Raw genomic sequence first — 18,299 nt, 5'->3', positions numbered from 1 at the left:
ATCAGTACAACTTTTTATAGATATTTATAGCTTTTTAGTAAGACGGTCTAGGGATGACAAATTTAAATTTCAACTGGTTGGACCTGCGTCAAATAACTGCTTAACAAATCAATTTTCTAATAAGCTTACTTTAGCAAAGTCATGGTATAAAAATCCGTAAAAATGTTAAATAACACTACTTTAAGAGATAGTAGTAACGTCCCTTCGTCCTATGACCAGTATTGAAAATAATCAACTGCTCGACTCACTGCTCTGGATATATTTCAAAACCAGTGTGTTCCATAATTTTCATTTGTTATCCTATACAAACCTGACGCACTGTATCACCCACTCTTACTTCGTTTGCTAAGGCTACTCGTCGTAACCTTGTACCTTCCGTACCGTCGTAAATGTCCTACAACATTTTCCAAGAATTGAAATTGGGAAGAATTCAAAAGGTACTTCCAGAGCCAAGCGTGTTCAAAGAAACAAACAAATTCTTCAGCTTAATTATTATTGGTATACATATAGATATAAGGCCACGAAGGGTCTCCTCCGTGAAGATGTATACAACTGTGCATAGTTTTTAAATGAAATAAATTTATGAAGTGTCCATGATGGAAATACTGGATGTGTTGATCACATCATCTGCACTTTTTAGGCATATTTTCAATACTCAAAAATCAGTTGTCGGGTCAACGTATTATGTGCGATCATAGATTAGTCACGTTCCTGATCCAATTTTAAACGCATGCCATTTAAGTTAAAATATTATAACGATTTTGTTTATAAATTATTTGTGACTCTCATAAATTACATACATGATTATGAAAACGATATATATTTAGAAACCAAAAAATAAAGGATGTGATTATAATATCTTAGCAATTCATTACAATAAATAAGTTTGATTTCATTAATAGCAGCATTTATTAGGAAGGAGTTGTGACTCTACCTTAAACCTTTCAGTCTCAATGGGAACTCATGGTAACGGTACGTATTTGAGTTTTATACGGCGAAGAAATAGTTGTCAATTAAAGCACTAAACACACAAAGGCTGTGGCGCAGTCAGGCTTTAGCGGCTGCAGGTATATTCCTGGGAGCATATGCGTGTTATTCTATATGACATATTTCGTACAAAATCTAACTACAAAAATTCACATCCGCTTTCATCTTTATCCACCGCCACCCCAGCATATGTGTGAACGATGCGTTCATTTAGTTAAACTTAGTCTGCTAGAGATCTCTTGATCAATATTGCACGCAGATTGTTATTTCACTTGTCCTCTTAGTTATTATACAAATTTCATCTATTATATGCAACTATTATTTACATTCTAATTAACAATATCGGCAGTGGGCTAAAGTTTAAACATTTACTATGAACTATCAGGATTTGATTTTCGTCGTACTTGGTGCGCATTTAATACTTGTGTCTGCGCCTGAGTTATAAATTGAGTTGTACCTGAAAAGAAAAAATATTATCAATAAAATGTTTTATAAATAAATTCTCACTACTTAGCTTAACAACGCTTTGTTAATTTGGTAACGTTCTAATTGTTTTGTGAACGATATATCGGACTGCTCGTTGAACGGTTTCTTGCACGTTAAATCTGTATGTGATGAAAACTAAAAAAAAAACAATAAAGAACGAAATCCCTTCCTGCCCTTTCGTTAAAAAAATAAAGTACGACAATACACCTTTTCGATGCTGCTAAGGAGGAGATGGAACACGAAAAGTCAGTCAACCCAGACAACGCTCAGCAACCAGTTAATGGATGTCATTCTCTTGGCTCGTTCACAATTATAAACCGGTTAAAGCGAATTCCTTTTAGAATTATATCGCTATTATTAATTTTGTTTTTAAGAAATAACCGAACCGATACGCAAAAACCCGTTTTCTTACTTTGATTGCGAAATGCGCTATGGAAGTTTAATAGTGTCTTTTACTCGTCAAGTGTGAGCCAGAACACGCATCAAATAGTATTCAATAGTCATTAATCTAATGAAGAAATCATCATATGAATACATACCGGTAGTGGGCTGTAGAGCAGGTCGGGGAGCGGGACGAGGCAACCGCGCGGGTCGGGGCGCTCGTACTACTTGAACCGCACTTCCCCTTACGCCCCCTTTTACCCCACCGGACATTAGTTGCGCTACAAAGTAACAAAGAACAATAGCGATCAAGGACTAAACACACAGATCGTGGGGTGAAAGCTATCCGAGGTAACATCTGGAGTTTTAAAAGAAACATGTAAGATATCACCCCTGTCTGGAGTATGCAAGTATACTTTGTGACATTTATCAACGATTATGTGGTTAAAGCTTCAAGTTACTTAAATACATTGTTTTGCAAGCTTTTGTTTCTTTGTCCTTCAGAAATAAAAATGCAAAAGACTAATGATTCTTCTAGACCTATACGATACTCACCCGTCAAGATGAAAATATATAGTACCGTCGGTAAAAGATTTGTAGACTCAAGCTATCAAACGGTTAGGTTCGGTCTCAAGCATATAATGACAGAAACTAGATGCCACATTTCGTAATGTAGCAGCGCAACTTTTGTAAAATAAAAATCAGTATTAGTGCATATTCGACTTTAAAACGAGGAACATTACGTACATTTTACATTGACGATATTTTGTTTCAATACTTACTCCGTTACTCCACGAATGCGTGTTTACGAATTTCAAAGTATGACCATAAACCATAAGACTGAGATATTTTAACAGATAGATAATTTACAGAGATAACACCTCTAAGATAAAATATATTTAAAATAGCAATAGCAACTATTTAATTAATCTATTAGGCTATTAACACATAAAATACTCTTTATTTTCATCCGGCCATCTATCCAAAGATTAAAGAACGAACGGAGAGACGTACAAAGTGTAAATTAACCCTAGTAATTAAATTTAAGCAATTAAAATATAATGTGGTGGAAAACCTCGAAAATCTGCGTGTCTGAAAGTTCTCTATAATATTGTCATAGGCGTGTGAAGTGTAACAACCCGCCCTTGGTCAGGTGGTGGACCCTTCCTAGAGACCCTATGGTCTGAACCCTTCTCGTTCTGAGTAGAGACCCGTGCCTTGTAGTGTATGAGGTGGATAAAAAATCGCATAAATATGATAATTAAATGAATTTTGACTCACCTATAGGCAATGATAGCACTGAAGGTTGATTGGTTAGCACTACAGAGGTAGTGGGCGGCACCGATACCAGTAACCCGCTTGGCGCCCCGGACACATTAAGCGATAACGATATAGGCGCCGATAGACCCGGTATTTGTACTTGAACGTTCTGTACACCCTGAATACCTTGTAGGCTTTGCAAAGATGTTAAACTTAAACCCTGGAAAGAATACCGCTGATGAAAAACTGATAACCAACATCTGGAGAATTAATAATAACGGTTAATAATGTATTAGCGCTCTATAATAAATTTAGCCGTTTAATTAACAGAATATTAAACTAACAGTATAAGTGTTCTGCTTGTTAATTGACATCTTTGATTGTTGTCTGCATATCGTCTGAGAAAAGTACAGAAATCCTTTGTGGGGATGGGTATATGCTTTCATAACATTATACCGAAAGTTATATTAGATCTACCTTTACCTAAGTTTAAACAATATATTAAAATACATTGAACAAATCTTGGTTACTACACGATTGATGAATTCCTTAACACCACTCCGCTCTCATCTCTCACAAAACAGAAAAATTCTAAAGATTGTTAAACTTTGAAATGATGTTGGAAAAGAGCAATCTGCTGAGTTTCTTGCCGGCTCTCAGTGGAATCTGCCTTCCGAACCGGTAGTAGAGTCACTACAAACAAACTGACTTGGCGTCTTATGTGCTTATTAGCACTTTTGAAACCTAGGCTTGAAATAACTGAATTTTTAATTTTTAATTTTTTACCGATGATCATAACAACCTTTATGCGATTACCGATGCGGAAAGGGTTCCGCTATTTTTTAAGTTTTTGTTACCTTTGCATGATTTCACAGCTAAACCGATCATTGCGAAATTTAGATAGAATAATATTTATGCTCGGAAAAAAAACTAGCTTGCTCAGCTCGGAACAAATATCAAAAGACGATGTGAGCAACAGCATAAATCTATTTCTGAAATCTCAACGAAGTAATTTAAAACCACAAGTCAGAAATTGGACTTTTTAGAGCTGCTTACGCGTCATTCAAACATATATTCTTGCATTTATTTGGACGTGATAGTCAACACCCGTTAACTTAAAATTTAAGTTGAAAGGGTTATAAAAGCACGCTTTAAAGTTCTATTACGAAGCTCATAACAAACTAAGCCGGGTACTATTTTTCATATTACAATAATTTGTCACAACAGGACACCTTATTTAATACCGTATGATTTTCATACTGCATCCAGAACTAAAAATGCGTGCGCAATGGGATGCGACGCAATTCAAGCACACTTTGCATGATATTCGTTTTGAAGACAGTTAAATTTTAGCCTCTTTACGAGCAATCAAAAATCTATTAATCCATAGTCCCACAAAGCAGTTTCAAATAGCTTGTGCTTTTGGGAAACTGGAAAAATAAGCGTATTATTATGTAGACGTTTAGTTCAAAATACTGAGAGTTACCTGCAAATGACAAACAGGTTGAGGTTGAGACTGCGGTTGCGATTGTGAAGGAGGAGTTGCGGCAGGCTCGGGACCCATAAGTCGCTCCAACAAAGCACTCTCACTACTTGACACATTCGTCGAATCGTTTTCTCGGGTGTATGTAACCTGCAGGAATAGTAGATCAAATATTGGAATATAAATATTAATCAGGCATCTTAGTACCCATAACACAAGCTACGCTTACTTTGGGGCAAGATGGCGTTGTGTGTATTGTCGTAGTATATTTATTTATTATATTATTTATTTATATAAGAAACGAGTACAGTGGGTATGAATGTTTCAGTTAACCTTTTCAAGAAGATTTATTAATCCTGCTTCGGGAGTAACGTGTTCAACGTTTGAAATATAATATTAACACATTTATATTGAAGCCGGCCATTCCCAAAGTAATTAATTACAAGTCATCTGCGTGGATTGTAATATTCGCGTCGAAAATCCAGGCTTTTCAAAAAATGCTACTAGCTCTACTGTGGACTGAAGAGCTCTCTGTATTTCTGTATCTTAGAAAATTATCCCTGCGAGTAACGGGTAGGGATATTAATCTCGTAGCACGTATGTTAGCCCTACAGATGCGGCGATGATAAAAATTCTTTAAACAAATTGGCATTCGAGACTCCATGGCCCCAGGGTCTACGGGAAACGGAGGATATAAATTACTTAGTAAACTTTTGGTTATTATAAAATATCAGAGATTTTATAATTGCAAGATTTGCACAAATGAATTGAACTTGACGAATCCTTAATGGAGTAACGATGGTCAATTTTGCAGACATGCCAGTTGGAAAAAGTGACTAGATGGAGGAAAAGCACTAAAGTTGCGGCAGTAATAAATTATAGTGAGAGTTTATGTAGCATTACAAACTTTTGCGGTTCAAAGTGTAAAAAAGGGTATGGTGTGAAACAATCAATGCTATAGCGTTATCAACTTTAATAGAGCTGTTCTTGTATCTACTGTTATTAGTTTAGTTATGAAACAAGAAATAACTAGTTTGCGGTTGCTTAGCGATCCATTTACACCTCAGATAATACATATCAAACTAAAGGTACATAATTAAAGTTGTTTACTCACCTGCTGCGTATAAGTGGGAATGGTGTGAGCGCTCGTGGACGCAGCAATCAGTCGCGCGCCCTTAAACGACACAGTACGAGTAAGCATTTTATTTGTACAGGGGGAATTATCAGCGGTTGTGACCTAAGCTCATAAAGGTTGCTTGGTCACCCGCCTTCCCCTAAAATGATAATATTATATAACCAACTACTGGTACATCTTCTTTACATAAACAAAGTAAACATTATTAAAGTTAAACATTTAAATCTCATGCATAACACAAAACAATATGGGTTATTTACCAAGCTATTTTAAACAAAACAGTATTATTCCTTATCTAATTAGATATACTAGATACGAGTGTATTGCATGACGTTCAAATTGCCCTTCACAGCATATTATTAAAAATAATATCTTAGAGGATATCAGAGATTTAAAAATAGGGGGCAGAGCCGACGCGAGCCAAAAGATGGCAGCGCGGTGGTCGGTGGGAGCGGGGTGTGCTTATAAAAGCGCGCGTCATTAATCATCAATCAGTATCGCACCAGTGCAAAGCCGGGACGGATCGCTAGTTAACTACCAAAGCTTAAACGTTTCTTACTCACCTGCTGGGTATAAGTGGGAATGGTGTGAGCGCTCGTGGACGACGCGATTAGCCGCGCGCCCGATATCGACACAGTGCGAGTGAGCAGTTTATGCGTATCCAGTGAGTTGTCAGCGGTGGTGACGTGGGTCATGGCAGCCGGCGCACTATTCAGCAGGTTCAGTATTGTCGCGTTGCTACTCGCTGTACTGACGACTGATTTCGCAGCGTTTTGACTCGCCGCTGCAACATGTTAAACATAGTCGATAAATACGCTGGTTTACGTTTTAACCCCCTGCCCGAGTGCCCCTGCATAGATAACGGCTTAGAGAGAGATGCAAAAAAAATCTTAATTACTAAAAAAACAAATTATTGAAGGTGCTTCGGAAGAGATGTGTCTTTTGCGAGATTTATTTTTTCACTTACCGATCTAAATTTAATTTTCTAAGCGTTCCAATAGGAATGCTAGCTGAGAACTCGGAAAGAACTTTAAAAAGGTGGACCGAAGTGCTGGTTTACTAACTTTTTTTTATTTATGGTTTAAAATAAGTTTTTAACAAACAATTTCCAATATAATGAGCCATCCCCTTAGAAAGTATGCGTTTATGGTGAGGATGGCGGGTTCGCAAGTATATATCTTTAGGAATATTCAGCTACTTAATCTAAATGTAAATGTAACAATCTTTTTGCACTGTTAGCTAAAAAATGTCTTTTACATTTCCTTAAAAATATATGTTTTTTTTTTTTCATTTAAAATACAGACCTTGTTGGAATTGTTGTGCCGAATTCATAAGACTAGTGACAAGCGCGTTTATAGCTGGATTTGTCGATCTCGGCTTACTTATAGTGGCTTTCTGCTGCGTTGTCGTCGTACTTGTATATTGTATACTTTGTACCTGTGAATAAAAATGTGAATACTTTGTATATGAAGGTGGACAGCAATTCTGTTTAGATTGCATTTTAGTCCCAAAATACAAGGCTAATAATACTGCTGTCTTTGTCTAAATGGTACGTTGTGAAAAGGATGAAGCTTGAGGCAGCTCTGTCTGTTTAAGTCCGTAGAAAGGGTTCATGAGCATCGCAATCTATACTTAAGACTAAACTTACGGTATTGTCCTTAGCGCAAGCCAACCGACCGAGACTCGTAACAAGAACCGTTTTTATCTTTGAACATAAATAACCCCTGTAATCTATATAATCTACACAAACCTTAAGCTAAATTCAAAATATTAGAAGAGTGGTAAAAAAATAAAAACATTATCTTCTGCATTAAGAAATTTAGTTGCAGCAGATAAAATTTTATAGCAATTCGAAATTATTTTTGCTACATGAAACGAACGCTATTGAATGTAATTATACCACCACCGCTCCATGCCGCTTACACTCTATATAGAATGCTTCTCATACACCAAACTATTAATTTAATTTTCCTTTTTATTATTTTTTACCATTGAATAGACATTGGACTTATTAACTGAGTCACTGTTGTAAGATCAAAAATAAGTCACCGTGTATAGTAAACATTGATATGAAACAAATACACGAATAAACACGAAATATATCCAGATAGAATTCAGGCCTTTTCGATAAGGATTAACGATTAATTACCTGCGATGTGCCGGAAGATGACATTAGAGGATGCTGTATATGTATTATGGCGGATTGCATCTTCTGAGGGTTGAGTGGTTGCGGTGGGTTGGTCAACTGCTGTGCTAGCAACTGATTTGTTGATGCCTGGTAATGTAAAAAAATATCCATTTACGAAATTTAAATACGTACCATGTTTGGTTTAAGAAACATAATTTTATGTTCATGTTCCGGAAACAACCATTGCCTCGCCTGTTACCCTAGTACCAGTTTGTACGTCTCGATAACATCTGATACGCATGAATTGTTTTTTTTTTGTTTTTATACAAACCTGGCTTCGGCTTCCTTTTCAGGAAGACTGAGTTCGATCACCGGCATTGACCTCTAACTTTTTGTAGTTATGTACTTTTTTAATTCAACAAATTAAATTATCGCTTGCTTCAACGGCGAAGGAAAAACTCTCCACAAAGTTCTCGAAAGGCGAGTGAAGTCTTACAATCCGCACTTGGCCAGCGTGATGGACTACGGCTCAAACCCTTCTTGTTTTGACCGATAATGGGTTGATAACGATTACGATGGTTAATTAAAACATCACTTGCTTTAACGGTGAAGGACAACACAGCGAGGAAATCTGCATGCTTGAAAATCTCTCCCTAACATTCTCAAAAGACGTATGAAGTTGACCAAACCGCACGTGGCCAGCGCGGTGTAATACAATCTAAACCCTTCTCGTTCTGAGAGGACACACGTACTCTGTAGTGGGTACCCGTACCCGGTAATGCTTTGATCATGATGATTATTAATAATAATAAATATACTACGACAATACACACATCGCCACCTAGCCCCAAAGTAAGCATAGCTTGTGTTATGGGTAGTACCCATAACACAAAGAATAGATGACTTAAGAATATTTTTATGAATAACTAGCTGTCCCAACAGACTTCGTACCGCGGATCCTTTTTTTATGAATGTTATATTTTAATGTTTACTATCCTATTCCGGTCTAAGAGAAATCCAAAAAAACATATATCATAAAAATTGGTCCAGCCGTTCTTGAGTTATATATGGTGTAACTAACACAACTTTCTTTTATACATATAGATATACATAAATACTTAGAATATACATATAAAAACCCAGACACTGAAAAACATTCATACTCATCACACAAACATTTTCCAGTTGTGGGAATCGAACCCACGGCCTTGGACTCAGGAAGCAAACCTTGAAAGCAGGGTCGCTGCAAACTGCGCCAATCGGCCGTCATTCGTCATTCAATCGTATTGAACGTTATGAGAGCTCTATATGGCTTTTTTATAGCGTGGAGTAACCAGTACAAGCATTCTTAAGCTGTAATAAAAAATACGCGGTGACAACCAGCGTGATTCAGCTGTGATTACATTTAACATTTTTTAGGTAACTTTTACATGGAAACTGAAATATATATCCTAAATATATAAAATGATGATGATGATGTCAATACACACCTGAGGTGACAACCGGGGAGTAGTAGGCGAAGGTTGTTGCTTCAACGCAGCCTCAACCGCAGAGTTGGTTGCGGCGACGTTGACCACGTTGCCCACTGTCCCGACAGAGCCCACCGTGCCCACGTTGCCCACTGATCCCACAGCACTCACTGAGCCCACGTTTCCGACAACCGTGCTTACTGCCGACGCATTCCCGACATTGCCCACTTGTTGCAATTGCGCCTGCTAAAATAATACAAACACTCCACTTGACGCTTTCTGACTTATGCGTGCGGTCCAATAAACTTAAATCCTTAGAAAAGATGACATTTCATTAAGTATCCAGTTAACTAGTTATTTCTTTTTCTTATTCTTTACCAAATTATAAAAGTTTGTTATTACTATCTATAATAACAAACGTTTGTATAAAAAGAAGTACAGAAAGGAAAGCTTTTCTCTAGATAAGGGATCTCTTCCTATCCTCAGAAGTGGGACTTATACAGTTGTCAATATTTTTAAATACGATAAAGTACGAACCAGTATTGGCAGCTGCCTTGCACTTGTGTGGACATTGGGTGTCGCTTGTATTGCTGGTGTTCTGCGAAAACAAATTAGATAAGAAAGAATTCCATAAGTATTAAACTCTTATTAATTCATGAATCTATACTCTATAGAATCCAAATTTTGAAAGTAGCTTGCATGAAGAAGAGGAGCGGTAATGGCCCATAGGGTGGGATTTTCACTTCACTACCGGGTTGATTTCGATTCCCAGCACGCACTTTTAACTTATCGAAGTTATGTGCGTTTTAGGCAATTATATTAATATAACATATATACAATTATAATTATATAAATATTACTTGCTTCAACGGAAAACATCGTAAGGAAACCTGCATGGCTGAGAGTTCTTCATGTTCTCAAAGGTGGAGATGAACTCTGTTCATCAACCCACACTGGGCCTAGCGTAGTGGACTACGGCCTTAACCCCTTCTCAATGTAAGACCAGCCTACTATAGGGCACGGGTATCCCGTGCCCTATAGTAGGCTGGTAAATATGATTATGATGATGATTGCATGAATAGATAACTATAGATAAGCGGTATAACAGCTATATAGGGCTCTTTTATAGGATGGTGGACCCGATACAGCCATTCTTAAGCCATAAAAATACGCAGTGACAACCAGCGTGATTTAGCTGTGATTTCATTTATGGTTTTTTTAGGTGAATTTTATGTGGAAACTAAAATATATATCTAACTTGAATATAGTATTTATCTGAATGTATTATAAATGAAACATTTTATAGTTTACTTTTTTGGCGTCCTTTGTAAATGAAGGCTTATTAAAAACTAAAAATACTCACACTACAGGTACCGTAGTTGCATGTGTTTGTACTGTGGAACTACTCGCTTGCGCGGACCGCTGCTGTAACAATAACTGTCGACCCCATCGTTGGTTACAATACTTCAAACGCTCGCTTATCAACTCCATATTCTATATATTTCCTGATAGTTGCTCACCAGCAATCTCCTTACAAAACTTGCAACGAATTCACAACCACTGTTAAATCACGTGTTTTGTATGGAGACGTTGCCGGTTGGCAACTGGAAGAGAAGTTACACAATAATTCCGTACAACTACTACTCCCAATTATTTATTATTATCAACTGACTGAACTCGAACAAGCGCTTAACTATCAACTGATACAATCATGTGATCCAAAACGCACAGCCTAATTTTGTTTTCTAACTGTCTGATGCTGAAACTTTTCGTTTCAGTGCCCTTTTTCTTCCAATATGCGATTTAAATGGAACAAAATACTACAAGTAAGCGAAAACTTACATCAATTGTGAAAATAAGCCCACAGATACATAGAAAACATCTCTTTTACGTTAAACGAGTACATAAATATAAGGATTCATATGTGAGCCAATTCCTCATAATCGTTGCCTGGAAGAAATCACTATAAGTGATAAGGCCGCCTTTGTTACACAAATTTAATTGTACCTTTGTTGTTTTTGTCTCTTTTATTTTTTTTTCTTGTGTGCAATAAAGTATTTTTGATTGATTGATTGATGATAAATTCAATAACTCGCACACTTTTCACAAATCGCCATTAATTGGCAATACTAATATCATCTTACCATTTCTCTCATCCCTCCAGTAAAGGACACTCTTGGTAGCTGCCCAGGTACAATATGTTTTATCCTAACGGATTTCCTTCCTTCCTCTGTAAATATCTCAGTAAATTGTTGTATATATTTGTTAGCTTGAAGTCGAGACCCTAAAAATTAAAATAAACTCATAAATTAATTATTCAAGCGGATACTTAAGAGGATATTGCATGAAAAAAAACTTTCGCCATTCTAGTACTCCCCCTGGAAGTTGTGAAATTATTGAGTCACTCATAAAAAAAACTTGTAAGTTTATTGTGATTTATTATATTCTGCAGCTTAAAAGCTACTTGGTTTCCTACCGCGCTTAGTTTTGACAAGAAGCCTATAACAAACTGAACTATTTGTTAGATAGTTCATCAGTCCAATCACAAGCTATCGATTGAAGATAAAAATTCATTGTTGTAAATCTTAATAAAAAAAAAAAAATTTTACCTAATGTAAATCTACATGCTGCACCATTTCTTTCCCCCTCAACATGATCTCTATCCACATACAACTCTCCTAGGAACTCTTGATCGGACGGCCGTTGTAATATCGATAGTTTTATATGGAAGAAGCCTGCGCCCGCGTGCGGTGACGTCTTCTCCGTTTCCAGAATGTACTCTTCCACGAGTTGCGGCTGGCAGTCTGGGGTCGGTCGGGGACGTTCGTACGCACGCGCAAGCCGTAAAGGCCCGCTCGGTTCGGAAGGCAATGCCAGTGGCAAAGGCTCCATTTTTGGCGGTTCTATCGGCTTGAACACCTGAAATATATCAATAATGATAGGGTTCTTAAAACTTCACCCTAATCCCCCATTCATTTATACACTATAAGCATATATTTATCGTGTTCTTCCTGTATAACGTCGACATTATTATTGTTTACCAGGTGTAGTAAAAAAAAACGTGTGTGTACTAATGTACACGCGTTAGAAGTTATACTTGTTTGGCGTAACAAGATAAAAATCTTTTCTAAAATTTTATCTTTCGCTTGTAGAAAAAACGACACTAACAATAGAAAAAAGGTATTGTTTGCTTTATTGAAAGTCAACTGTCAAACCTTTTTTAAAAAACTATAATGTTGACTGTAGCTGACTTCATGGTGTCGGTTTTTTGTGACGGTGTGCACGCACATCGTAAATATTTACTCTCACCATTTTTCCCTAACGCGCCAAAAGAAGTATAGCATCAAAAACCGTCGTACTTTTTTGAAAGTCAACATTTTATTGAGGATTTATGTATTAAACTAAAGTACCAACCCAACCAACGAAAATTCGTTATGAAATTAACAAATAACGTTATGTTAATTTTTTTTCTTGAATATAACCTTTATTGCATCGCAGGGCTCAACGAAAAGTACATCAACGCGCAAAGCTATTTTTTTGTTAAATTAAAGTTATTAATTCATTAAAATCAACCTTATATTCCATTTTCTCACACTTATGTAAAGTATTCTTATGAATACTTTACATAAGTGTGAGAAATCTTATGATTACCTCTGGTGGTTTCTTAGGGTATTTGGAAGTCAGTCTAGTATGAGGCACAGATTGTCTGCTATTTTTCGCTCTTTGTCGATGAATCAACTCCAATAGCTCCAATCCGTGGTAATGTGTAAATTGATCCAATTTTCTTTTTCTATTGACAGCCACCTTTAATTTAAACCATACAATATATTGATAGGAAACTCAAGAAAACAAATTCCACATAATACCTCAGTATTATATTCTGTAGTTTTCTTGAGTTACTTAACTAAGCAAGGACTAGACATTTACAGCCAACAACTGTTATATACGGGAATATAAAAAACTATAAAAATAATTAAATTTGCTTGATTGTGCAGCTGCAAGTCGTAACATACATAGTTTCATGGTCACTCCAGTTGCAGAAAAAGAATGTTGCCTGCAGAGTCTAAAATTCTTAGAAGTAAGCATGCAATTTTAATTGCATACAGTTTAATATGTGACATTTTAATATAGGAAATAAGGAGACACATCACTTAATCATCATCATCATATCCACCCAATACCAGCCTTCTACAGGGCACAAGTCCAATGAGAAGAGTTTAAGGCCATAGTCCACCATGCTGGCCCAGTGCGGATTGATGGACTTCACACAGCTTTGAGAAAATTATGGAGAACCAGCAGGTTTCCTCTCAATGTTTTCCTTCACCGTTGAAGCAAGTGATATTTTAATTTCTCAAAACGCACATAACTTTGATAAGTAAGCGGTGCATGCGAACGAGCGAACTCGGAAGTCCTACCCACTGGGCTATCACCACATCACAACACACATCACTTACTTGAGAAAATTTCCGAGCTTGACGTCGTATCCTTGGGGTATTAAAAAGTCGTGGGGCGGCGTGTAACCTCGCTGCAAGGAGACCTACTGCAGGCCGCGGTTCTAAGCATAGGGGGGGAGCGGAAGCATGCACTAACGCGGCTTCGACCGCTTCCACCGCACCCCGCTCCTCTCCTGCCCACCCGCATCGACCGCCAATACACATTGCGTCTGTTATTATACTCTGCCAAACGAAAAGAAAAAAAATATTTTTTAATATATTTTTCTTTTTTTTAATAGTAAATTAAAAATATTCTTCAATATTTTTTTTAATAGTCTAATGAACTATTAAATAAAACACATTGAACATAGATTTAGTTAACTATGGAAAACATTTTATACCTACAGCATAAAATGTTACATAAATAATAAAGTATATTAGGTAATTGTATTTTAAGTTTTTTAATCAAAATATTTAAATATCTTTGAGATTTATTAAGACAAATTTCTTATCTACTTATACAACTGCAAATTTAAATTATGCAATTATTATTTCATAAATCCCACTCCCACACAATTGATTTATTAATTATTATCAATAATATTATCAAAGTCAAGGCATAATGTACAATGAGATAGTCTATAAAACATACCTGATTTGTTGGCCTTAACAACACATGATGAGTATCACATAGAAAACTTGGATAAGCCTGCCGGTAATCCCTTATTTGAGCTATTATGCATCCAGAGTAGAAAAGACATGAATGTTCAGATTCTAGTAGGTCTAAAAGTACCACAGGTAGTTCTTCATTGTCTATGTAACTAAGAAGTTCTTCCTCTTCATAAGGCCACCTAGGAGTCTCAATTAAAGTCTCATCTTGACTTGATGAGCCCTACAAAAAAATAACTTATTACTTATTTAAAATAGAAAATAGAAAGAACTGCGTTATATTGCTTTTATTACTGCAAACTAATATCAGATATTGTGATCAAAGGTTTTGAGTTCTGGATTTACAATATTAAGAAAAACAAGCTGCAATAATAAAATAGGTGGACCATAAAAACATAATTATTTAAATAGATATTGGGATATGCTGGGATCAATTTAAGAAGACCTTATCTGAAAAATAAGAATAAACATGTTTGCATACCGAAATAGAGATTTAAACTACTTTTTTAATTATTTATGTAATGGTAAGTGATTTTTTAATATTTATTTTCTTTAAAGGTTCTTGTCGTGATAGCTCTTGGCACTCCCAAAGAAAAAAACCCATATTTTTAGTGGCATGGAACATTTCAGACCAGAAAATATTGAGTTCCGAAGTAATTTCAGTCTAGAAGAGCATTTCAGACCCTTGGAGTGAGTATTAGAAGTATGAAAGCAAACCACTTAATATGTATAAATAGTCTTTCAACTGCTACATCATCTTATTAGGATGTAAAACACAGAAGCATGAAAGAATTTGGTATGTTAGCTTGTCAGTGTTATCTAAACTCAATATCTCTCGCTCCTATGAGATACAAGGCTGTGCCTGATAGTATTTATGGTAAAAATAATTCCTAATACATCTTTTTAATACTTACACTCACATCTGGTGGATGGACATACTGTGTATTTCCATTTACTTTCAATGATAGAGAATATCCCTTATTGCCTGGATACAAATTGATTATCAAAGTGTTTAAATTATATGTAGCCAACAGCTTTTCTAATAGGTAAGAAGTAGTTTTAAGTCCTTGCTGCAATAAAAAAAGGAATCAATATTATGTATCTTCTCAGTGATTACAGATAACACTAAGGATCCCATGATACAGAACTACCTATTGTGGGTACAAATGGATGTATAAATAGTTATTAAAGTTTTTAAATAAGTAACTTTTTCTCCCTACTGTCAATTGTCCTATAACTTTTTACTGAATTTAGGCAGAAAAGCACAGTCTAGTCTTCATATAACAAAATTCAGTTTTATAAAAAAATTAAAGGAGCCAGTTAAATCTAATAGAATTAAAGAGTGTTGTTAATAAATATTATAGTTAAATTAAAACATGTTATGAGATATATCTAGCAGTTACAAATATCTATTATTGTTCAAGTTATAATTTTTCTATTAGCTTGTCCACAAATATATAGATTTTAAACAATCTGGTAGGGGTGTAAAATACTTTTTATATACCAAGTTTCACCACACACTCATTAGGACTTTTATGAATAAATGTTTATTTTAAGTAGGTGCAATGATATATGTATACAAATCTGAATATTAAGAAAAAGTAAAAGTAAGGTGCTGATGCTATGGTAAATAGCATTCAGTATTAAACTACATTACAAATGGTGTTATATATAACAAGTTTTAAACTAGAAAACTGTATAAAAAATTACACTTGGTTATTTAATTAATATTTTTTGTACCAAGGTATATATGTTATGGTAGGAATCAATTAATATATTTGTAAAAACTGTCTATGTTTTTGTTTTAAACTTTTAATACATACTCTAGTTGGATCCTAATGCATCATATCAAAACATTAAATCACTTGATGGTACTTCTTCGCTGGTAGGGCAACATGGAATGAAGGTAAATAGCTGGGGCCTAAGCCTAAACATTATATGTAAAGTAATTTTACTTACATAGTTGGTTTGTGAAGTTTCATCTTGGCTGAGCTCATTGTACAATTCATGAAGCTTTTTAAACAGATCAAACTTCTCTGAACACTTTGTAACAGAACTGACGGAGTTACGTTGAAATTTCATCCTGGAGTCGTCAAGAGTTTCTGCTAGATGCATCTTCTCGTGGGTCCAAGTCATTTTATGATCAGAGACACCACTGTCAAAATTTGTTAAGTTCGTATTCACATGTTTGGCCCGGTTTAAAATTACCTGAAATTTAAATTTATCGCAGTTAATGAGATTATTAACCAAGCTAATTGTGGAATCAACAAAATAAAATTGTAATATTAATATTGTAGTGCTTGCCTCTGCTTCCAATGCCGCGTGAATTAAACCATCCATAATGTCATTAATTAAAAAGAAATGTATAAGTGGCAGTTACGTCTTTAAATATATTATTTCATTTTAACAATTTAGACTTGAGTATTAAGTCATGATTTTTAGAAAATTAATACGCTTTATTTATGTTTCACACTGCATGACAGTAAAATAACATGTCCAATTTCCATCAACATTTTTGACAGTTTTATTTTATTAGCTGGCTTTTACGGCCATGGGGTCTCGGTTTTTTAAGCCCTTTTGACGGTTGTTGATGGAGTCCACAGACTAAACACAAAACCATAATTTAAAGTTTCTCACAGGGCCCCAACTCGCATGGCTACTGTCTATATATAGAGGTATTGTACAACGTAAGTTGTTGAAATTCTCAATAATTAACTACTTTAGTCGATAATGACATTACATTTAGCGCAACAACTGGACACTTTTTCAACTTTTCTCCCATATAAGATGACTCTCCTTACCTCTACCCTCCATATGTCTATAGTCGTTCTCGCTCGGTCGTTAGGTATTGCCGGAAAAATTATGTCCATGTTTTGGAGGGTACAAAGATTTTTATTTTTATTTTGTAAATTTAAGAAAACTTAAGTATTATAAACAACATATTTATAAGATAAAGTACCTATCTGAAATAGGGAAAATAAAAACAAAAATAACTTTTATAAAAGTCAAAGGTGACTGACTGATCTATCAACGCACAGCCCTAACCACTTTACGGATCGGGCTTATGGAGGGTAGAGGTAATCGGGCTGAAATTTTGCACACAGATAGTCATAACAACGTCCGCTAAGAAAGGATTCTTGAAAAATCCAACCCTAAGCCGGAAATTGGGGATAAAAGTTTGTATAAAATACTTGGTATATCTATGTAGGCAAAGGTAACTGACTGACTGGCTGATCTATTATTATATTATAACGTAGGAGTCCGGATCTTATTTATGTCCAGTAAGACGATTACGATTACGATATATACAATGGACATTTTGATGCCTATTTTCCTATTGTTGCGAAAAAAATTACTCCGCTTCGTACCAGCTATAGAAGAGCATATTCGATTGTCTGACACGTGTGCTGTACTAAATGAAATAATGTAGGGTCTTAGGAAGTATATGTTGAAGAGTACGGTCCTTTACCTGATACGTCATCAGTTTGCATTGAGGGAGATCAGGAGGTGCCTGTTCTAGAGCGTGACCTTTTTTGTGTGATTTGATTCTTACATCTTTAGAACACAGTGAAACATTACTAGAGTTCTTGACTGAGATAGGTAGCACTGATGAATTTTTAAGTAATAAATATAATAAATAAAGTTTTAAGAAACTTAGGGATGATTATGTAGGGAAGAAAAAATCAAATATAAAAATCAAAAAATCAAATATCGTCAGTCTTTATATCATCACAAAAATCAATTCAAAAATCAGCACACAAAAATCCCGATATTACTTCCTACCAGGATGATAATCCTGAAATGCACAGAGTAGCTACTTCCGTTACTTCACGAATGATACATAAAAAACTTCGTATTCAGTAGTTAA

The 18,299-nt window shown here is 35.5% G+C and overlaps 1 protein-coding gene across 1 annotated transcript; it reads right to left on the bottom strand.

The window, feature by feature from the left end:
* Positions 1-950: 950 nt before the first annotated feature.
* Positions 951-16,771, bottom strand: LOC120623937 (transcription factor SPT20 homolog). The gene is made up of 19 exons (XM_039890229.1): positions 16,736-16,771; positions 16,391-16,639; positions 15,346-15,501; positions 14,415-14,654; positions 13,784-14,005; positions 12,981-13,133; positions 11,939-12,248; positions 11,474-11,613; positions 10,693-10,766; positions 9,867-9,927; positions 9,351-9,575; positions 7,882-8,007; positions 7,037-7,169; positions 6,296-6,516; positions 5,712-5,771; positions 4,601-4,747; positions 3,136-3,334; positions 2,013-2,135; positions 951-1,444 (listed from the first exon to the last, which is right to left on the bottom strand). Exons 1-19 carry the CDS (start codon positions 16,769-16,771, stop codon positions 1,359-1,361), a joined length of 2,961 nt encoding a protein of 986 aa, XP_039746163.1. The 3' UTR covers positions 951-1,358.
* Positions 16,772-18,299: the final 1,528 nt, after the last annotated feature.

Source organism: Pararge aegeria, chromosome 5, assembly GCF_905163445.1.
Source record: "Pararge aegeria chromosome 5, ilParAegt1.1, whole genome shotgun sequence".
Taxonomy (NCBI): Eukaryota; Metazoa; Arthropoda; class Insecta; order Lepidoptera; family Nymphalidae; genus Pararge; species Pararge aegeria.
The sequence above is the reverse complement of the archived record's forward strand: the minus strand, read 5'-3'. Positions and strand labels throughout refer to the sequence as shown.

Bases quoted from the DNA above. Each gene is read 5' to 3' on its own strand.
- LOC120623937 (XM_039890229.1), bottom strand. From the start codon at position 16,771: ATGGATGGTTTAATTCACGCGGCATTGGAAGCAGAG. The intron at 11,614-11,938 runs GTAAAATTTTTT...TTTAATTTTTAG, and splicing joins AGCATGTAGATTTACATTAG to GGTCTCGACTTCAAGCTAAC. The intron at 9,928-10,692 runs GTGAGTATTTTT...TTGTTTTCGCAG, and splicing joins GCAACTACGGTACCTGTAGT to AACACCAGCAATACAAGCGA.